A 19,625-nucleotide genomic window follows, 5' to 3' on the forward strand; every position below is an offset into this window, starting at 1 on the left:
TTCTTCCCCTATCACAACGTCTTTGGCTTGCTTTGCAACAAAGCTTGGACATCAAAAGTAGACATTTGTCCCCAGCCTTTTTGTTCTTCCAATCTGAAAATTACTACAAAGAAATTTTAAATGTATTTGTTCTGCCAGTTTTTCACAATTAACTGGAGCTCAAGCTGTGAAGGGCTGAAATAAGCTAGACAGAGTGCAATTATGTACATGGATAGGAAGTAGGGGTCCAAATCCTAATGCCTTGAACTCACAGGCCTAACACTGGCTCTGCCCATTGGGAACGCTGATCCACCCATGAGGATGTCAGCAGTTAGATTGCATACATCTATTTAACTGCATCCCATTGCACAAACACAGAAAGTTGGCATATCTTTGCAGGAAATCTTGCTGCCATGAGTACAATAATAGACAGTCACATGAGGTACCTTTTCCTTGACTGAGTGTGCGATGTTTGCAGTGATTAGCACAAGAGACCATGAGCTGGGATGTGTGGTATAGACCTGCGTACTGCTGTTGACTCATTTTAAGCAAGTCGGCCTGATCAGTTTTAAGCCCAAATTCATCTTGCAGTCAAGCCGCCTGGTTACGAGTCCAAGCCCAAAAGCACATGTTTACGTCATGGTGAGATCTGAGACAGTTAGAAGGAAAGCCTGAACTTGTCCAGATGCTCAGCACAGGCTCTGCCACATCTACCCTGCAGTGCTGTTTGGCAGGACACCAGCTGGCCGACAGACTCCTCCATTCCCTACCATCTCCTCCCACGACCTTGAAGGGATGTTGTATGGGCAATGGCAAGCAGACAAATTGGCCAGGCTCCTTCACAGAAGTCCTCTTTCTAACATGATATATATCTTCTGAATGTAAGCCTGCATCATCTGTAAGAAGGGTCCTGGTCGGAAACAGCCAGGACGAAAGCCAAGCTCCATATCTCAATTGCTTTTCCTGTTCACTGAGCAGTGCTGGGGCAACTGAAAATGGTAAATCACAGAGAGTAAAGGCAAGTGTATGTTTTGTGTTTGTACGCAATTTTAGGTAACAACATGAATGTTCTTCCCCTTGTAACAATCTCAATTAAATAAGATACAATAAACATTACATTAAGAGCTACCAGCATCAGTTATTACATTTAAAAGGTAATTCTGAAATGCTTCACACAGTGTGAAGTAAGGTGGGGAAGGAGTTGCAGCTGCTGAGGTATGAGCTGAGTGCAACGCAGATGCACATCCAGCTCCCCATGCCCAGACTCATGCCTGCAACCACACAGACTTGTGATTCTCAAGATTCACACTCCTGCTCCACCCTACAGCTTCCCCATGTGCAGTGAGAGAATCTGTATTACCTACCACATGGCGGCTTTCATTTCAGCAGCCACACCAAGAGCCATCCCACGGAGAGTCTGCCTCCCTGAAAGGCTGCTGCTCCTGAAAGCCACACGGGATGCCTGTAGCACAAAACCTCCATCATCCTGTGACTGGTAAAATGATAGAAAGCAAGAGGGCTGGGAATAAAAAACTGTCCATAAAAAGGAAAAATTATTTGTCCCATTCAGCAGATCCTTTCACAAAGTTCCAGGAATGCTACTTGAACCCTCAAAGGAAAAGGGAACGAAGATGCAGGGCCCAAATGTGTTCCTGTAGCCGCAGCTCAGGCCATGCTGCTTATCTTGTCCTATACTGACATCTCACCACATATGTTCACAGGATCAATGTCTAAACTAGTGTCAATGTTATACTGCATGAAAGGCCTTAGGGCCAAATCTGCTCTGTCTTGTTCACTTGTTGCTACAGCATCTTCTTTGCTGTATAACCAGTACAGGGACTGTCTCCTTCAGAATCAGCCTGCCAGTCCTATGTTGCCATGGTGGGCACAAGAGACACCAATAACATGACAGCTTGGCACAGCCCCTCTTGAAGGATTATTCATTTTCTTCTCCAGGCTTCTAGACCATAAAAAGGAATCACAGGCCAAGCAGGTTTCCCCCTACCGAGCTCACCATATTGCTGTTCCACACCAAGTCTACGGGCTCTGAATCTTCCTGTGGCCTGGCCAAGTGTCCGTCACTGTCTCTTCCCCAGGCACAGTTTCTAAGCACAGGCTTACCATGGTTTGCTCTGTAAAGCATCGGGGCTCCAGAGCAAAACTACTCCATGTGCAAGCTCAGCAACTTCACAAAGGTGCACAAGCTAGAGATGTCAAAATGCTTAGCTTCAAAACAACAGCTGGAGGGGACCAGAAGGGCCCTTACTGTGCTTTTTGCCAGCTACAGTTGACACAGGCCATAGGACAAAACATTACACTGCTCTGCTGGATTATTTGAAGCTCCTGTGGACAGCAGCAAAGGACAGACCATTTAATGGCTCAGACTTTCTCATCAGATCTCAAGCCGGTTTATGAATTGGAAAGCTCAGGGAGAGCTCACAGTAGTAAACATGAGCAAGTCCTGCTGTTCTTTTGAGAAATCCTTCTTCCAGAGATGTGCAGACAGTAGAGCTCTGCAGACTTCCAAGGTTAATTTACTGCTTTTCGTCTCTGATGCAGCTGCACATGCCGGAACAGACACACTCCACAGCCTCAGGGCAAACATCAGCAATGTGTCCCTGAATCTGGTGCCTTCACCAGGCTCTGCCTCATTTATAAATGGAGCAGTTCTTGTTTTAAATACCAAACAAATCACACAGCTATTAGGCAAAATGAAAGGGCAGATATGTGCTTTCTCCAACCAGAAGCTGACAAACTTTTGGGATACAAAGGTTTGTAATATAAGGGATATAAGCTAGGAAATACATGCACATGTATATAGGCACATGTAAAAACGAGTGTGGAACAAGCTTACGGAGAGCTCACTTACGTTCATACTGTTCAGAGTGGAATAGAGATACTTGAATAGCCTGTGTGTCACTACTTTTTAACTCCTTCTAAGCTGTGCTCACAAGAAGCATCCTAATCAATCAATTGTAAATCAATTTGATTATCCTAATCAAGTACTTAGGAGACCTTCAAGAAAAGGAAAATTTTTTTGTTTCATATGTGTGTGGGCATGTGCTCATATGAACAGCACATTGTTCCAAAGCAGTTAAGTTAGGCCTCTTCCTGCTTCAATTTGCTGTTCTGTTCTAATTACAAACAGCAGTCATTAAACACAGGAAACAGGGGACAAACATGGATTTTTATTTCTAATGCTAAGAAATTAAAGTCTAATAATGAACAACCCCAATAGGGAGGCAATAAAACACAGTTGTTCTCATGAACTTCTGAGAACAGAATAGGGGATAACTACACTGAGGAAACACCTTATGGTGGAGTAAACGTTATATCATGCTATCTACTATTACATTAACACAGCTGTAAGGGCTATTTCAAATATGGACAAATATATCCGTATTTCAGAGACAGAAAAAAATATGCACATATCAGATAAGGTAAAAAATAATTTCACTACAGCATGTAAAGGTAACTCATCAATACTGTTTCCATTAAAACTAACCAGCAGACTCACATGGCCAAGAGGTGTTATGCAAAAGGGAAAGCACACAAAGATCCTGTGTGTTGAGAAAAATTGAGACATTCTATATATTATATATGATAAAGAAATTGTCTTTGTCTCTCATGAACTTCTGAGAACATGAGGCATGGGGCTTCAAACTGTTCTATTTGCCCATACAGACTGGGATAGTGAATCATCTTTTGTGCAGAGTGTTTATAAACAACGCACTGTAGAAGTATTAGGAATGGTTACCATGTGAGAGAGAGAACTGCTTAGAGAATGGTTTCTTTGTTCTGAACATCAAAGAGTCAGGACAACCTAGGGCCCGTATTTATCAAGCAGTCTGGCACTGTTCTCAGTGGAATCAATCAAAATTCTTCAAACTGTTAACAAGGCATCTTTCTTTTGCAGGATCCCCAAGACGTCAATAAGAAGTGTTGAAAGATTTCTGTGTGAAGGTAAGGTGACGTAGCTAAAGAAAGTTTGCTAAAAGAGCAACAAGAAAAGCAGTCAATGGAAAATGCACTCAAGTATGCACAAATCTGTGCCACTGTGTCACGAAATGAGTGGCTCAAAGAATGACCAGTGACAGCAGTTTTAATACGATTTATAAAGGCATCACTTAACAGAAATCAATGGCAAGGTTCACTCTATTGCTTATTACACGGATGCAGCATGCAAAGGAAAATCAAGGTAAAATCGAGCTAAAGATGATTGACACAGAGACCAAAGGCATAAAGAGTATGGGAGACCCTCCCTCCTCTCAGACTTGGTCAACGGTTTGTGTCTAATCACAGAATCATAGAATGGTTTGGGTTGGGAGGGACCTTAAAGATCATCTGGTTCCAACCCCCCTGTCATGGGCAGGGACACCTTTTGCTGACCAGGTTGCTCAAAGCCCCAACCAAACATTTAAAAACTAAGCTCTGTCCTGCCCAAAGAGCCCTTCTAACAATGGTTCTCTCTTTTACACCTCTACTCAGTAACTCTCCATAGTTCTGGGTTACAACAAGGGCTGTAATGGAATGTATAAAGGAAAACTGAGGTAGAATCAAGCTAAAATGATTCATATAGAGATTGAAGGTTAAAGAAGGAGACCCTCCTGCTGAGTCACAAGGTTCAGATTGGACCCCCATGCTTTCTAACTTGCTGACAGAGCAGCCCAGAGGATGGGGATGCGGGTGGGGGGATGCATCATCACACACTGGCATAGTCACTCAGGTGGAAGCTCGGAGATAGTCTGACTGGTTGTTGCTGCCTTTAGACTGACAGATAAACTATGGCCAATACAAATCCCCTGCATGGTAGGCAAGTGAGCGTCATGCTTGAGACAGGGGTCAGAAAAGTACTTCAGAGACCTGTTTGTTACCTGTGGGACACAGCTGTACTTCCCTGACAGAAAAACCTATGATGAAAGTACCCTTCACTTGCTTTCCAGAAAATCAGTTCATTGTAGTTAAAACTGCTCTTGGAAGTAATTTGATTAATCTGTCTGCCTTTGCCCTGAAGTGGATGAGGAACACTCCAAGTCCCTGTTCTCCTAGTTCAAGCATTAGACCAGGAACCCTGAGGAGAAGGCCAGAGAGCAAATATCATCTTAACCCAGGACAGCTAATTTTGCAGTGACTGTCCAACAGCTGCCTGCATCACCAACTTGTTATTTCCCTGAAATATCAAAAATAAAGGGGGCACATGAGGCAGCTAAACAGGTTAGAGGATAACTACACTGAGGAAACATGTTATGATGGAATAAATGTTATCTCATGCTATCTACTATTACATTAACACAGCTTAGCTATAAGGACTATTTCAAAGCATGTACATTGAAATCATTCTCAACCCTTACGTCAAAGTTCACTCATCTTCTGATCAAAGGGCAAGTTGACCAATAGCATGTATTTAGATGTGTCACTGTTACCCCATTACAAAGTTGTGTTCTCCATCATGGTAGATAGAGTATGTTCTAGAGTAATATCATTCATTTAACCAATCCTGCTTTGTTCAGTGGGGCATCTCTAAGAAGGAAAGGTTCCCTGTAAGTGTCTGAAGAATCAAAACCTAATACTGTTCTGGTGTGCTCCTGCAAACAAGCTTTCTCAAAATCTCTTTTCTGACCAAGGTTTATGGAGTTAATTGAACTTTTCCAATGTTCCTCCTTCACTGGAGACAATGTCCTATCCTAGCTGTCTCACTTAATGGATGAAGCAAAACCTAATGTTATTCCTTAGTTTGATGATTCATGGTTAATTTCTCATAACAAATCACAGCTTTCTGGGGCCCTGTGCCAGCAGCAGCACAGCTGTTAGCTCATCAGTAACACTGAAAGTCTTTCTGGCATGTATTTTGCAAGCCTTCATGGCTTTTTTAAAGATCAACCTCCATGACTTTTGACTTGTTGGGTAAGAGGGGGTGGATGCGAAGGTAAACAATCCAACTGTGGGAGCTGCCAAATCAAACCCAGGGATGTCTGGCAGGGAGGTGAGTGAGCAGAACAACTGTTCTAGGGCAACACTCAGAGGAGGTCTTTGAGGCTTAAACCTACCCTGAAGTAACTGGTTTTATCCTTCTTCATCCTAACAGCCATTAGAAAATAAGTCTGCTTTGGTACAAACCAGAATATGCTCAGAGTTGTCTGTTCTTATCATGCTATTAGCTTCCCCTCCCCCATCCATTTGCATTTATATGGTTAAAATAATTGTACTGAAAGCATAAAAGATTGACTGTTGCTGTGAACTTTGTAAACATTTTTACAATGTTTGTCTCCTTTGCCACTGTTTCTCTGAGTTTTCCTATATGTGAAGAGTAGCTTTAACTTTTTTACTGCATTTCGGGGTTGGATTTGGCTCTGATATGATCAGAACAGTCTGTTCAGCCATTTCTCGTCACATAATCCCTTTTCTGTCCCTTTTCTACCCGATTTCCATTATTTTGACCTCAGGATGGCAATTAAGAATAAATGTTAAAGAACATGTCCTTACATAAAGGTGTGACACACACAACTTTTGAGTAACAGTCTCAGCTTTAGCACTTGACTGCCACATGAGACAAGCCAGAAATACAAAAGAATGTCCTGCTATGATACAAGGAGGTTAGCTAATCTGATTTTCCAGCATAAGCACTTAAAATTCATGAGTCTGTCCCTTCCCAAAATTGAGAATCAAGCTCAAAAATAGTTAAGTAATAGAAGAAGTTGTTTGAAATTATTTTTATTTCCTTTCCTATTTTTTAGACTCAATAGATTCAGGGTTTTAGACTACAATAAATACAGGTAATTTTCAAATTTTATCTATCTGTCATCATGAGACTTCATTTTTCATGAGCTGTGGCATTTAAAAAGAAAAAAAAGCAGCAAGTAAGATTAATGCTCACACACATGCAAATCATGCAAGTTGGCAACTCTGGGCAGGAATCCACAGCTCCTGCAAATAAGGTCATCTGAATATTTTAAATAAGGTAGCTTTTTCTTTTTTTACATTTTTACATTACCATCCTTAGTGTCAAATCTTCTTTAGACAAAAGTTGTTTTGTGAGCTTATCCTGTCCTTAAGTGAAGGAGTCCCTTTCTTGCATTTTTTAAAAAACACAAGAGTTCCACCCCAAGAGCTTATTCATGCCTCACATAAAGGCAACAGAAGAAACAAATAAGGCACAGAATTTTAAGCAGCCTACAAAAATCCCTTCTCTCAGTTAATTGTGTAATCTCAGTTTTGATTGTATAATACTGCAAGTGCCTGTTGGGCATTCCAGGAAATACAGGGAATACATAACGAAAAAAGAGAAAAAGGACTTCTTTCTAGCTTTGCCTATTTAGCCTATAAAAGCCCCAAAATACAGCCTTTTGTCTCTTCCAAGTCACTTCTAAAGAGAAATTTCTGACCTTTAATCCTACAATTACAACATATTGTTAACTTAAAATAGTTTAATCACTCAAGTTAACAAACTCTCCCCTACATAGAAAAGAAAGCAGAAAAAGGAGAAAAGATGTCACTTGTTAGGCTATGAAAGGAAACACAAAGAAGAAAGGCCTTATCCTCAGAGAAGTTTTGAACCATATGTGGTTTATATTCCCCTCCCAGAACACCAGAGAAGCAACCGTAAAGCTTCTGAGCTTCTGAAACAGAAGGGCTCGTATATTTCTGTCCTCATGGTTTCGTTCCCTAGGTGGAAACTGCAAAGCCTGCACTTCTCCCTTCTCAAAATCTGATGGTTCCCCAAATCCCTTTGTGAACCGACTACATTAGGGAGTAGGAGGATTGAATGCTTTCTCAGCGAACTCATTGGAACAGACACTTTATTTTTCCAAATCTGTGCATTCTATGTAAAGCAAAAATCTATGTGAAAGCATTTTACACAACCTTTTAAGTCTCAAACTCTCAGCAGGAACACTGCTGTTTTAGCATCCGACTCCTATTCCCCATAGCCTGCTAATTTGCAGTGAGGTTATCCCATTTCCTTCACATGGCAGACGCAGCTAGGTCCCACAACAGTATGAGGAGTTGTGCAGGCACAGGAATATGCTACCACTCCCCAACAGCAACCTAACACTGTAGGCCCACCCCATCATCGATCCCAATTTGCCAGTTTCCTGTCCCTGCCCTTTTTATCATAGCTTTGAGTTGTGAACCTGTTCTCCAACTGTATGCTAGATATTAGCAGAAAACACTGATGAGTTCCTTAACTTCTCTGGGCCGTGGCGTTATCTTGCCTGAGCAAGCCTGCCTCAGTGGCATTTAACTGCTTTTCCCATCTCCAACTCTGGCTATTTGCCACGTGTGGGAAAAACACCGAAAGCTGACTCTCTCCGCACAGTCCTAAAACGTCTGTGCTGCACAAGGGCAAGTCTTGGTTGTATAAATAACAGTACACATGGACAAGCGCATTTATCTGACAGGAAGCCACACCTTCACTAGTCCTAACCAGATCACTCACATCAAGCACAGCCCTTGGAAGCAACCGTTAGGAACCCGTTTCTCACTTGTGATTACTCCTATAAACTTCAGGCCACAATCCCGCCCCTCGTCTTCATCAACCCCTTTCTACACTGGCTAGCCTGTGTTTTGGTAACTATACTCGACAAACGTGTTGAAATCCTGAATAAGCGACTCTTAGCATAACTTCTCAAGAGTACCACAGTGCAGCCCCAGGACATGAAACACAAAGGTAATTCTTATACAGATCTGCGATTTTCTTAAATATATGGCCAGCAATTCACTGTGCAGAGCCCAACACCACGGCCCCAGAGGCAGCATTCACTCCCAGCGCCAGCAGCCAGCCCCGCCGCCTAGACCGTTCTCTGAGCGGGACAGGGCGCCAGAAAAGCCGGGGCCGGCGCCTTATGAGGCGCTTTAGCGGCCATTTCACGGCGCCGCTCTGCCCCGCTCGCCTAAACAGCAGGCAAACGCCGCGCTCCTCACGGCGGCGAGAAGTGAACGGTCCGACCTACGGCACGACCGCCCCTGCGCGGCGCGCCCACACTCGCCCCTCGGCGTCCTTCCCGTCCCTCCTCCGGGGCGGGGGCAGCGCTTGCGCGGTGGGGCTGGCGGCCGCCGAAATCGCGGGGGCACGTGTGGCGCGGAGCAGGTCAGCTGTGGGGCAGTGCATCCTGCGGACGTTCTTAGAGCTCCGCCGCGCTCCGCCGCTGTTTCCCCGCCCTCGCCATGGCCCCCGCCGAGATCCTCAGCGGCAAGATAGTCTCCGCGTACGTACCCCCCGGGGCCCGCCCGTCCTTCCCGCCAAGCGCCCGGCGCTGCGCGGGGCCGGGGCTTCCTGCGGCGGGGAGAGCCTGTGGGAAGCCGAGGGGATTTTTACCCCTTGGGGTGGCTGCGATCGGGAAGGAACCTGGTGTGGCTGTTGGGGGGGGCAGCCCTGCTGGCCAGGCGAATGGGCGCGGGGTGGCCTTTGCTTTGGCTTTGCTAGGGCGAAGCAGTTTTAAAGACACCCTAAAGCTTTTTAACTATGTTGCAGTCAAAGATCACTTCCTGCGGCTGGAAATTGTGGGAGTTAGTAAATGAAGGTAGTATTAAAGATCAGAAGAACGTAAATTGCTGTCTGTACCAACGAACACCACCACCCCCCACCCCAAAGCCGAGGGGTGCATCTGCTTGGTTCTCGGTGGCAGTGTCCAGCACCAGCCCTGCAGAGTGGCTTGTGATCGCTCAGCGTCTCTGCACAGTGAGGTGTGAAGGTGCTAGCTGACATACAGTTTTGATGGATTTATGTTAGGATGGTTTATAAGCGGGAGCTGGGAACATGTGCTTTAAGTATGGTCTCTGTGTTCATCCCGTACAGGCATTGTTCACTCCTTTTTATGGTAAAATAATGCATGTACTGGATAACATGAAGATGAATGTTCACGAGTGTCCTGCTAAAGCTATTTGGAAGATTTGGCAGATCCTAAAGGAGGAGGGTTTTTTTGTGCTGTTCGGCTTTTACTTAGCTGGCAAGCCCTGAGTATAGGTGGGCCTGTGTTGTGTCTTTCAGTTTGTTTGTTTGTTTTTCCTGCTGCTACTGTACATACACATCTGGTAAGAAAGCTAAATCCATTTCCTTAAGCCTAGTGAAGTGTAGTGTTTAGCAAAGTATTACCCTTTGCTGAGCTGTTTGCCAAACCTTCTTTGCACCATTATGTTCTGTGCAAACAAGGTTTGGTTAGGTTTGTTGGGTACTTGCTGTCTGTGACCAGGGAATTTACACAGAAAGGGTAAATTTGAAATGGTCTGAAGAAACCTAGAAAAAGTTGTTAGACCTGATTTTAGGTATGGATATGTACAACAATCTACATCTGACTGACAATGGAGCATTTCTGAAAAGTAGGCCTAATGTGTCTTGAACCGGAATATCCATGATGAAAGGCTGCTTGCATATTTTTTTACCCAGTAATTTTTGGGCCAGTTCCACGTGGGTATTGCAGTCTCTGTTTTGTGTGCTTTGTCTTATGCTTTTGGCGATCTTGAAGCCAGCACACTCTGCAATGCCTTTGTGTGGTGCTGGAGGTACTTGGTGATCTGCCTGTTGCAGGTTTCCTTTTTCTGGCATAGGAAGTGTCCCTGAAGTATAGTAGGTCCTTTCAAGCTACACGTTACTGCAATTTTAGAGAGATTAGAATTTGGGAAAGATACTAGCTTGGGTACAATACTGTGTTTTGGAGGTATGCTGAGCATTCACTTTAAAATTTTTAGCATCCTTGTCAGTGCATATTGCATTACTTACTTTATTTAAATTTATAGATACAGTGGTGAAATTTTTTATTTCTGTTAGTTTTCTGTATTGTAGTAGCAGCTGTTTTCAGAGATTAGGACCTTTGTGATGTGCAAATACCTAGGAAGAGGCATAAGCTGTTAATAGGCACACACAGGAGAAAGGGTTGCTTAGTTTCCAGCACATCTTTAAGGTGTTTGATTGAAACCTGGCTTCCAAAGGCATCAAATCTTGACCTGGAGACAACACAAAATGGAAAAATAATTGCAGCTGTACAGCTGTCCTCCTTCAGTTCCTTTATTTCTGCTGTGTTTAAGTCCAGTATAGCAAAACCATTGCATGCTCCACAGGAATGGGCCTTTTGTAGTTCTGCTTTTTCCTACTGGAGTACTTGAATGAGCCATGAGGAAAATGGGCTATCTACCCTGCAGATACCTGTCCCTTTCTTCCAGACCCTGTAAAATGCTGGTCCGGAGGATTCTCATTGTCTAGAGTTCACCTCCAGGCCAAGAGTCTGGCAGAAGCAGCAATAGGAATGTGGGTTTTTCCTAGGAATTTTCAACTGAATTGCCTGTTGTAGAAAGGGGGGAATGTTTCTGACTACATCAACTGCAAAATCTTTTCAGTGACTATCTTGTAGGGGGTGGGTTTGTTACTTTATCCTTTAGTCCAGAAAAGCGTTTGTAAGTCAGTCGAATATTAACAAATGAGGTGAATCAGTCACGTAGTGTTACAACTACGTAAATCTGGGTTTCTTGTGTGTGTTAAATCAAAACTCGTAAGTATGGTGAACTTTATTCTCCTGCCACCAAGCATCCCTTCCCAAAAGGAAGGTGAAAAAAAAAATCTAATTCAGAGTCATCTCAGTTATTTAAACAAAAATCAGGTAGATAGTGGCATTTGTATTTTTGGGAAATATGTAAAGAGAATAAATACTTTGAAAGAGAGTGAGAGCTTCCTTGCCTCTTTAAGAAAAAAACTTGATAAGGATATAAAGCTAGTTCACACCTAGAAGGTCTTGGGAGGCTCAGAAAGGGTACAAAGGAAAATAGACATTTTCAGTGGCTTTGAATATTACCTGTGAGGATAGTAAATGTGGTTATGTCATGTATGGGAAGGAGAACATACAGGGCAGCAGACATTGTGCGGTGTTTGAGTTAATGCTTCTCTTGCTAAGGCTGCTTCTTTCAAGTGGAAGCAAACTCTTGTACCTGGATGGTCTGCGTAATGTTGGAATAAAATGTTTGAGCTGGTTAATTATCTCAGACTGGCTTTCCCTTACTTCTCTGAGTGGCTGTTTAGTAATTCATCCTTAGATTTTGCTGCAAATTAAATCTGCCTCACTGCAAATGAGTTGCAAAAGGTGAGGTATTGCATAACAGAACAGTGAACAAATTGCTAATAAGATGAAGAGAAACAGTGTTTTAAGTATGCAGCATATGGAGGGCTGGAGGCAATCAAAATACAGTATTCTCAACCTTTTATTTTATTGGTAGTACTCCCTTAAAATAAAAATACTTCTCTCTGAAATACATACTCAGAGCAAAACATTGTAGTGGCTCCTCTTTACAGCTGATGTCCACAGCAGTAACGAGTGTGTTCGGTCATTATCATCTTAAGTAGTCCAGGTTTGGAAACCCCTGGCTTGTCCTGAATTGTTTGATGGCACCAGGAATGTACCAACATTCCTGGAGTGAATGAGCAGCTGATGAGTTGTGATGGCAGGGAAGATTTAACATCCCTCCCAGCCCATAGGGATGGGCCGGGTAGTGCTTTGAGTTTGAAGTACTGGATATAGTGATGATCAGACTCAGCGTATAACTGGAGGTGACAGTGCAGTAAAGACAACTGTTCAGTTTTCTCAGACTGGGCCTCAAAGGTTTCTCAGAGTTCCTATTGAAACTGCAGCTAATCCTAGTCTGAACTAAAAAAATATCCTGATCTGTGAGATCGATTTGCCACGTCCTACCCAGAATGTTTCAGGCATGCACTGAAGCGTACTGCACATGGATGTGCTAAGTTAAAGTGATCTGTGTGGTCCAGTGCTGCTCGTTGTAGAAAGGGACAGAAACACAGCCTGGTGTCATCTTCGGTATGGCGATGTGTATGCCCGACACTTGAGCCATTGCATATACGTAATCCCATAGGTGTGGTGGTGGGATATGCCTGAGGCACTGGCATGGGAGCTGTGCTTCTATCTCCTTTTACAGCAGAGCTAGAGGAGTATGGTTTGTCCTTTGTTGTTCTGGAAAATTCACATAATGAATTTAAATTCAGCCCACTGTTGCAGTCTAGAGAAAGAAAGGCTAACAGATTCTTTAATCTTTGGAACTGGCTTTTGCACTGTATGCTTAGAGCCATGTGCTGTCCTTAACCTGTGTGGACCCTGGACCCTTGTTTGCACTGTGAATTTGTAGAAGGGCGTGTGGGTCTTGGCGTCAGAGGACTTTTGGAGAAACAGCCATATGCAATTGCAAATTTGTGTTTGAAGACTTAAAAATGTTTTCATACAGCTAGTAAAAAGGTGTTGATTTAACAATATAAACTTTTATCTTTGTGAAGACCTGAAGTCCGCAATAGAATTTTGCAAACTCTATCACTAAATAGCTGCTGGCTTTCAAAGATTAGTTTGTAATGTATTTGTAAGTCTGCAGAGTTAAAACAGGATTTATTTTTGCCTTAATTTTCTCTCAAACTTTTGCACCTGTGGCTTTTGTGGTAACTAGAGAGCAGTGGTACTTAACACTAGGTGGCTGTCTAACAAGTGATTTCTTGATTCAAGTCTCCTAAAGCAAATCAGCACTGCCAGCACCACTTTATGTGTTTGTGTGTGTTAACTTTCTTGAAGTGAACAAAGATACTTTTCTGTAGCTGAAAGGGAAGTGAACTAGTGCCTAATTACAGAAAATAACAGCAGTATAATATGTGAGTAGTCACGACTGCTAGCAGTAAAAGCATGCTACTGTCCTGCTTCACAGAGGACGGAGGGAAACTGCACCCTTGGGTGGGCTTGTTTCTCCTCCACTGAGAAGACTGGATTAAAAGTAAAACCCAGACCTGAGACCGTTTCTGGTCATCTGTCGCGTATCATAATTTATGATGCATTAAAGCTCTCATATGTTTCGTATTTGTTTGCATTTCTTTTTGGTTGCAGGCCACAAACCAGTGTTGTGCTTTCCTTACTGGAACACCGGAGACTGTTGTCAGAAATAGCTCCTTCAAAGAGCTGGCCCGCAGCACGTACTCACAGGGCATGTGCAGTGGGTTTCTGGTGCTCCTTGGGATCATTGCATTGTTGTTATGTGCTGCTTGTGAGCTCAGGCCCTGTTGTGTCTGCAGCTGTAGATTTGGTGCCTTCCCTGGGGTCTTACAGCAGGAGCGTAAGGAGAGGCAGTTGATGATTTTGCTACCCCGCGGATGAACTTTTGTCCCTTCAGCATGAAGAATTGCTAGGACAGGGCTTGCTATAACATTGTTTTCTGAACTCGTCATCCAGTCTTCATGTCAGGTCTTTTACAGAGGCGATAGCTAGAGGAAGCCTAGAAACTACTATTTCTTAAGTAAGGTTGAAAACAAGTTCTTTTACTGAAGCTAGTTAAAGGGACTTTGTACAGGTTGGCCAGACACAAACACCTAGAAATACTCTGAACCCTCTCCTCAGGTACAGTGGAACTCTGACCATATGATTTGGGATGCAGCAGGAGAGATGCAGGATTTGGGGTGTAGCAGGAGGCTGTGATTCCCGCTGAGACAGAACTCAGAACAGCCTCAGGGCTGCTTCTGGCTGGGCCAGCTGCAACTGTCCCTTGGGATCAGTGCTGCTGGGTTGCAGCAGAGCTATATGCTGCTCCCATTTCCCTTCTTGCCTCTTGCATTTCTGATTTGGAGCTCATAGTTGAAGGGTAGGCTTGACTTCACTGGCTGTCATCTTGAAATTTTCCTATATGGCAGGAATTGAAGCCTTCCAGCTGACATCAGCTACTTACTCTGTCCCTGTACCCTTGCTCTTTGCATTTTTAATGAACTGGCACCAACAGCACCTCCTCCAGTCTGGGGAGACCTTGTGATACTGATTTGAGGGTAGATGAACACAAGGAAACCATCTGTGTTTGAAACCATAGGGTGTTTGAAGCAGGATAGATTTGGTAAGTGTGATGGTAGTGCCTTCCTCGTCTCTGAGAATAGTGCATGGGACACGGGCTGGAGGTCACATGGAAGACAGACCTGTCAAGCCTCTAGTGTCCTGTGAGGTTTGCTTATGTTTCTTTTGCTTCTAAGTATTTCTTAAGTTTGCAGTGAAGTGCCACAGCCTTCTTCCAGCTCTGTGAGCCCATGAGGTGGGCACAACTGGTCAGTTCTCTCTGAATCCTGACTGCCTCTAGTGAGGAGACAGAGCAGTGGTGCTGTGTCTGCACCTAGGCTTTTGGCAGAATTTCAAATTTGAAAAGCCACGACAGCCTGGCAACAGAGCCTCTTTCCCACCACCTTCCCAGGTGAAGGATCATGCACGTGGCCCAAACAGTGGTTGAGAAATTGGAGCGCAAAGCTGGGGAGGGTGGTGACAGTGGCTTTCAAGCTGTCTAGCTAATATATCAGTGATGAGTACTTGCTGTCTCTAAAACATTACATAGTGAACTGACATGATCTGACATCTGAGCTAGATTAAGTCATCAGTGAATCCTCTCATGCTTCCCTTTAAAGTAGTGTTTTAATAATTGTGCCTTTAAACTTCTTTTCCCTGAAGATGTGATCTGAGCTGTGTACCAGGGTTTAGATAATTTTCCTCACAGCTTCACTTCTGTCCACCTTCCATTCTCCTTCTTGCCCCATGAAAAAATCTTTGCCTTGTTTGGAAGCCCCTGGGCTGGGGGCATTTTCTCACATGCATGTTGGCAAGCTCAGAAGCAGGCTGGAGGCAGGAAGGTGGGTGTAGGGCTGCAGCCTGTCCAACCTGGTTAGGCCAAGCAGGCAGGAAATAGAAACACATAGTATTGACCAACTCTGAGGGGTGTACCTGTGGGTGCCTCCTATTTATTTAGCTATTTTCCAGAGTTTTACCACTGTAGATTCATCATGCTTTACTAGGACAGCATGTGTGACTGTTAACTGGTGCCTGTGGAAAATGGGTAGATTTGGTCTGGCATATGTGGAAAGAGGATGTGCTTTTGAGTAGGGAGTTTGAAATCCCAGGAATTGCCATTGTTCAGGGTTTTTTTTTCCGTCTTGTATCCTATGAGATGGAGGAGGAAGTGGACTTATTAAAAAAAAAAAAAATAAAATAAAGTAAAGTAAGTTTGAATGAAACTTCCAAAGTGTTTTAGGTGACTTATGAACATTAACCTTCTTTGGAGGTTGCTGAGACTTGAGTACTCAGCCATAAGTAGATGTTTGCCAATCCGCCTATCTGTCATCTTGTCAGCTCCTGACTTACCACTGTATGAGAATTCAGTCCCTTGATTAACTTCTACCTTGTCTGTTTGTTTGGTTTTTTTCCCTTTTCAGACAAGTGAGAGAGAGACTAAAGCAGCAAGTTGTTGAGATGAGAGAAAAATTTCCAGGCTTCAGACCAGGACTTGCAATTTTGCAGGTATTGTTTTCTTTAATGACAACCACAGAAAATCTGTATTGCTTTGCAATGGTAAGTGTGCAGCTGATGAGCTTCATCAAAGTTGCCTTGCAATGGCAACATTGAAAAGGAACAGAAGAGCGGAGTTCCCTGAGGGATAGTAACACAATTCTGGGATGTCTTTTCCCCAAATACTGGGGCTGAGAAACATTTTGGGGTTTTGGGGCTGTTTTTTCTTTATTAAATCAGACCTTTGCAGTTCTGTTTGAGCATGTGTGTTTGTGGAATGGTGAAAGTAGGCTTCTTGCCTATTAAGAAGAAGCAGTGCTCGTAGACTCTATTCCAAGTCTTTGCATTTCTGTGAGCCATGAAGCCAGTCAGCTTTCAGAAACGTGTTTGTGCCAGAAGTCTTTGAAATGTGTTGATTACAGGATTTGATATGCTGTTACATCAGAACGTGGAAAGAAAAGGGGGTAGGGGGAACCAACCAAACCCACCTTTGGCCAAGAAGACTTTGAGTGTGGGGGATGGAACAAAATCCCGTTTCTAAATTTGGTGTCCATCAGAAGTGTAAGTGCTAGAGTCCATACAGAAACACTTGCAGAGTGAAAAAGGCACTTGTCAGTACAGGGATTTGGCCCGTGTTTGGCAGAATTAAGGTGATTTGTTTGTTGGGGTTTTTTTTCCTTGTAGCTATAAAAATTGGAAATTCTTTATGCTTAGATCAGGTGGTGACTAGCAGTAGCAAGTGTCATGTAAAAGGAAGGAACTGTGGAAGGAACAAAGCGTCAGTGGATTGTAAGTGGCTGCTTAGAGAAGTGTCTTCTGTCTTTATTCAGTATTGTGGGCTCCTGAAGAGCTCTTGGTGCCTGTCTCTGGATTCCAGTGTGAAGACCACTATAGTACACAAAGACCATGCGCCTCTTCAATGCCAGGAACAAATTTGTTTGTGGTTTGGGGTTTTTCTGCTTTTCTCTTACATTAGTTTTAAGACTATCATCTCTACAGAAAACGTGTCATCAGGTGTTTACAAGAAAGGAGGAAAGTCTTTTATTTAAAATTTAGTAAGGGATGCTTTGGTGAAAGTTGCTGAACTGATGACCTTGTAAACTGTCATAAAAAATGGGTCTTGTAATGTTGTTGGATTTTTTTTCTTGGTTGGCCTGTGTTCTCTTCAATCTTGGGTTGTCTCAGAGTCCTTTACAACCTCTTTGCTCTTTGGCTCTCTGACACTTTTGTAAGCTACCAAACAGTCTGGGCTTGGCATTCATCTCCTAATAAAGATATTCTCAGCTGTCTATTTTTCAGTTAAGTTAGGACAATTAGCTGTTTCTGGTATGTAGGACCTCACACAATATATGCTCTTTTCTTGAGAGGTATCTGGTGTCCTCTGAGCTCAAAGAATTTTTTTTGTCCATAGTCAGGAATGTCCTCTTTCACACAATATATATGGTCTGTTTGCTGACATCTCATGCCTGCACTCTTCCTTCTTTTCTGCCCTGCCTGAGGCATACGTTTTCCTAAACCTAATAGACTTTAAAGGATATATACCCCCTTTGTCTAACCCTAGGGAAGAAGAACCAGTGTAGTCTGAGTGATCAGGTAATGCAGTCACCCCTGCAGTTTGTAATCTCTGTGAGAGCCAGGGATAGTTCCCAAGTACCAGGGAATGGGGTTTCAAGAGTTTGCTTATCAGCTTTTCTTTATTTGCCTCTCGTTTTCATATGGTTACAAAGAATATTACTCTAACAAAACATACTGAATGATGCAAGCAGTCTTCCAAAATGCAGCTGTACTGTAAGCAGTACTGTAACCCAGTACTGTCAAAAACTACAGGCATTTGCTCCACTTGCTGCTTTCTTTTTGTGCATTGTTTGTTCTTGGTTTTGTTGGTTTTTGTTTGGCACAAAAATTCTCGAAGTTCAAAACAGTAGTGGAAGAAATCTCTCCATAAAGGTACATGTATGTGCATAAAATTAAGTTTCCCGGATATCAGAGAGACCCAGCTTTTCTGAAAGCCTTAATCCAATAATTGAATGTTATCAGCACCTGCTGATCATGTTAATTAGCCAGAGATTTAACTTTCTGGGTGAGATGGCAGGCAGTATTTTCTGCTTTGGAGAGCACTGTGTTTCTAAGGTTTTTCACGAGGAATAAATGGTGTTTATGAAGGAGATCAGAACTCTTTCCTTTTAGCTCTGGACGCTTAAAGACTCCACCAGTGTGTTTTACAGTTATTCAAGAATACCTCTGTCTTCTTGGTGTAGTTCAAAGGAAGCCAAGGAAGCTAAGGGTTAAGCCCATCTCAGCCTGCAACTGGGTCTGTACTCTGCAATGTGACTCAACTGTCTTTTCATCCTTAGGTTGGAAATCGGGATGATTCAAACCTCTACATTAATATGAAGCTGAAGGCTGCTGCTGAGGTAATGCCCAAACTCTTGATATTTCCTTTTACCCTCCCACAGTAGGTCAAATCTCAATATGAAAAAACAGATGCAAATGAAGTAGTTTTGTCTAAGCTTTGCCTGTATTGGAGAAACCAGTGTTGGCCTGAATTCTTTGTTGTAAGGAAGTAGTATAGGTGTGTAACCTGACATGTAGCTAAGTGGGGTACTCTGGTAACAACAATGTGGGCTGGTACCACTTCTTGTGTGATCATCTCCTAGATTACATGTGTCTGAAGTGCTGATGCTCTGTCTTTCCTGACCTGTCGCCATGTGCTTATCTTTCCTGAATGTCTTGTAGCTGGAGTTGCCTTGCATCTGTCACCAAGTGGTATATTACATGCTACAGCAAGGCTGGGAATGTAGATGAGTCCCTGTTTATGCTAGGTCATATCTAGCATCTTCTCTGCTGGCATTTCAAGGCAGTATGCTGTCAAGCTAAGATTATATTCATGTCAAAAGGTGAATAGGACAGTTGAAGTATGGACCAATCTAAGTAGGCAAAGCACTAATCTTTATTCTTTCATTGATGGTATTTCCAAATAATAGGACTGTAGCCACAGGAACAGGAGATAGACCCGGGAAATGTGACAGAATGTAGCCTGTGACGGGGCTGGACTGGGAGAATAGCCAGATCAATCCCTGATGTCCATTCAGAAATCAGATAATTTGTTGGTATTCTCATTTGCAGATTGGGATCAGTGCCAATCACATAAAACTGCCAAACACAGCAACAGAAGCTGACGTAAGTAGTTATAGCCAGTAATGAAAAAATACATAACATTGGTGTTGAGCTCAATAGGTGAACTTACATTTGTCCTCTCATTTTATATAAAAAAGACTACTTGCCTGTAGATATTAACTAATTAAAAAAAACCCTGCAACCTGCTGAGGTTTTTGATGTGGGGTTTTTTTTATTATTATTATTTTATAT

The 19,625-nt window shown here is 43.1% G+C and overlaps 1 protein-coding gene across 2 annotated transcripts in view; it reads left to right on the plus strand.

Annotated features, from left to right (window-relative positions):
• The first annotated feature begins 8,966 nt into the window (after positions 1-8,966).
• Positions 8,967-19,625, plus strand: part of MTHFD1 (methylenetetrahydrofolate dehydrogenase, cyclohydrolase and formyltetrahydrofolate synthetase 1) — a 42,405-nt gene continuing 31,746 nt past the window's right edge. The window contains exons 1-4 of one of the 2 annotated variants that reach the window (XM_030484436.1): positions 8,992-9,182; positions 16,184-16,268; positions 18,611-18,670; positions 19,383-19,436. In XM_030484436.1, the coding sequence (XP_030340296.1) occupies positions 9,142-9,182; positions 16,184-16,268; positions 18,611-18,670; positions 19,383-19,436 (240 nt within the window). In that variant the 5' untranslated portion in view covers positions 8,992-9,141. Of the gene's footprint in view, positions 9,183-16,183; positions 16,269-18,610; positions 18,671-19,382; positions 19,437-19,625 lie in introns of both variants that reach the window. The other variant, XM_030484438.1, reaches the window with a different exon arrangement.

Source organism: Strigops habroptila, chromosome 4, assembly GCF_004027225.2.
Source record: "Strigops habroptila isolate Jane chromosome 4, bStrHab1.2.pri, whole genome shotgun sequence".
Taxonomy (NCBI): domain Eukaryota; kingdom Metazoa; phylum Chordata; class Aves; order Psittaciformes; family Psittacidae; genus Strigops; species Strigops habroptila.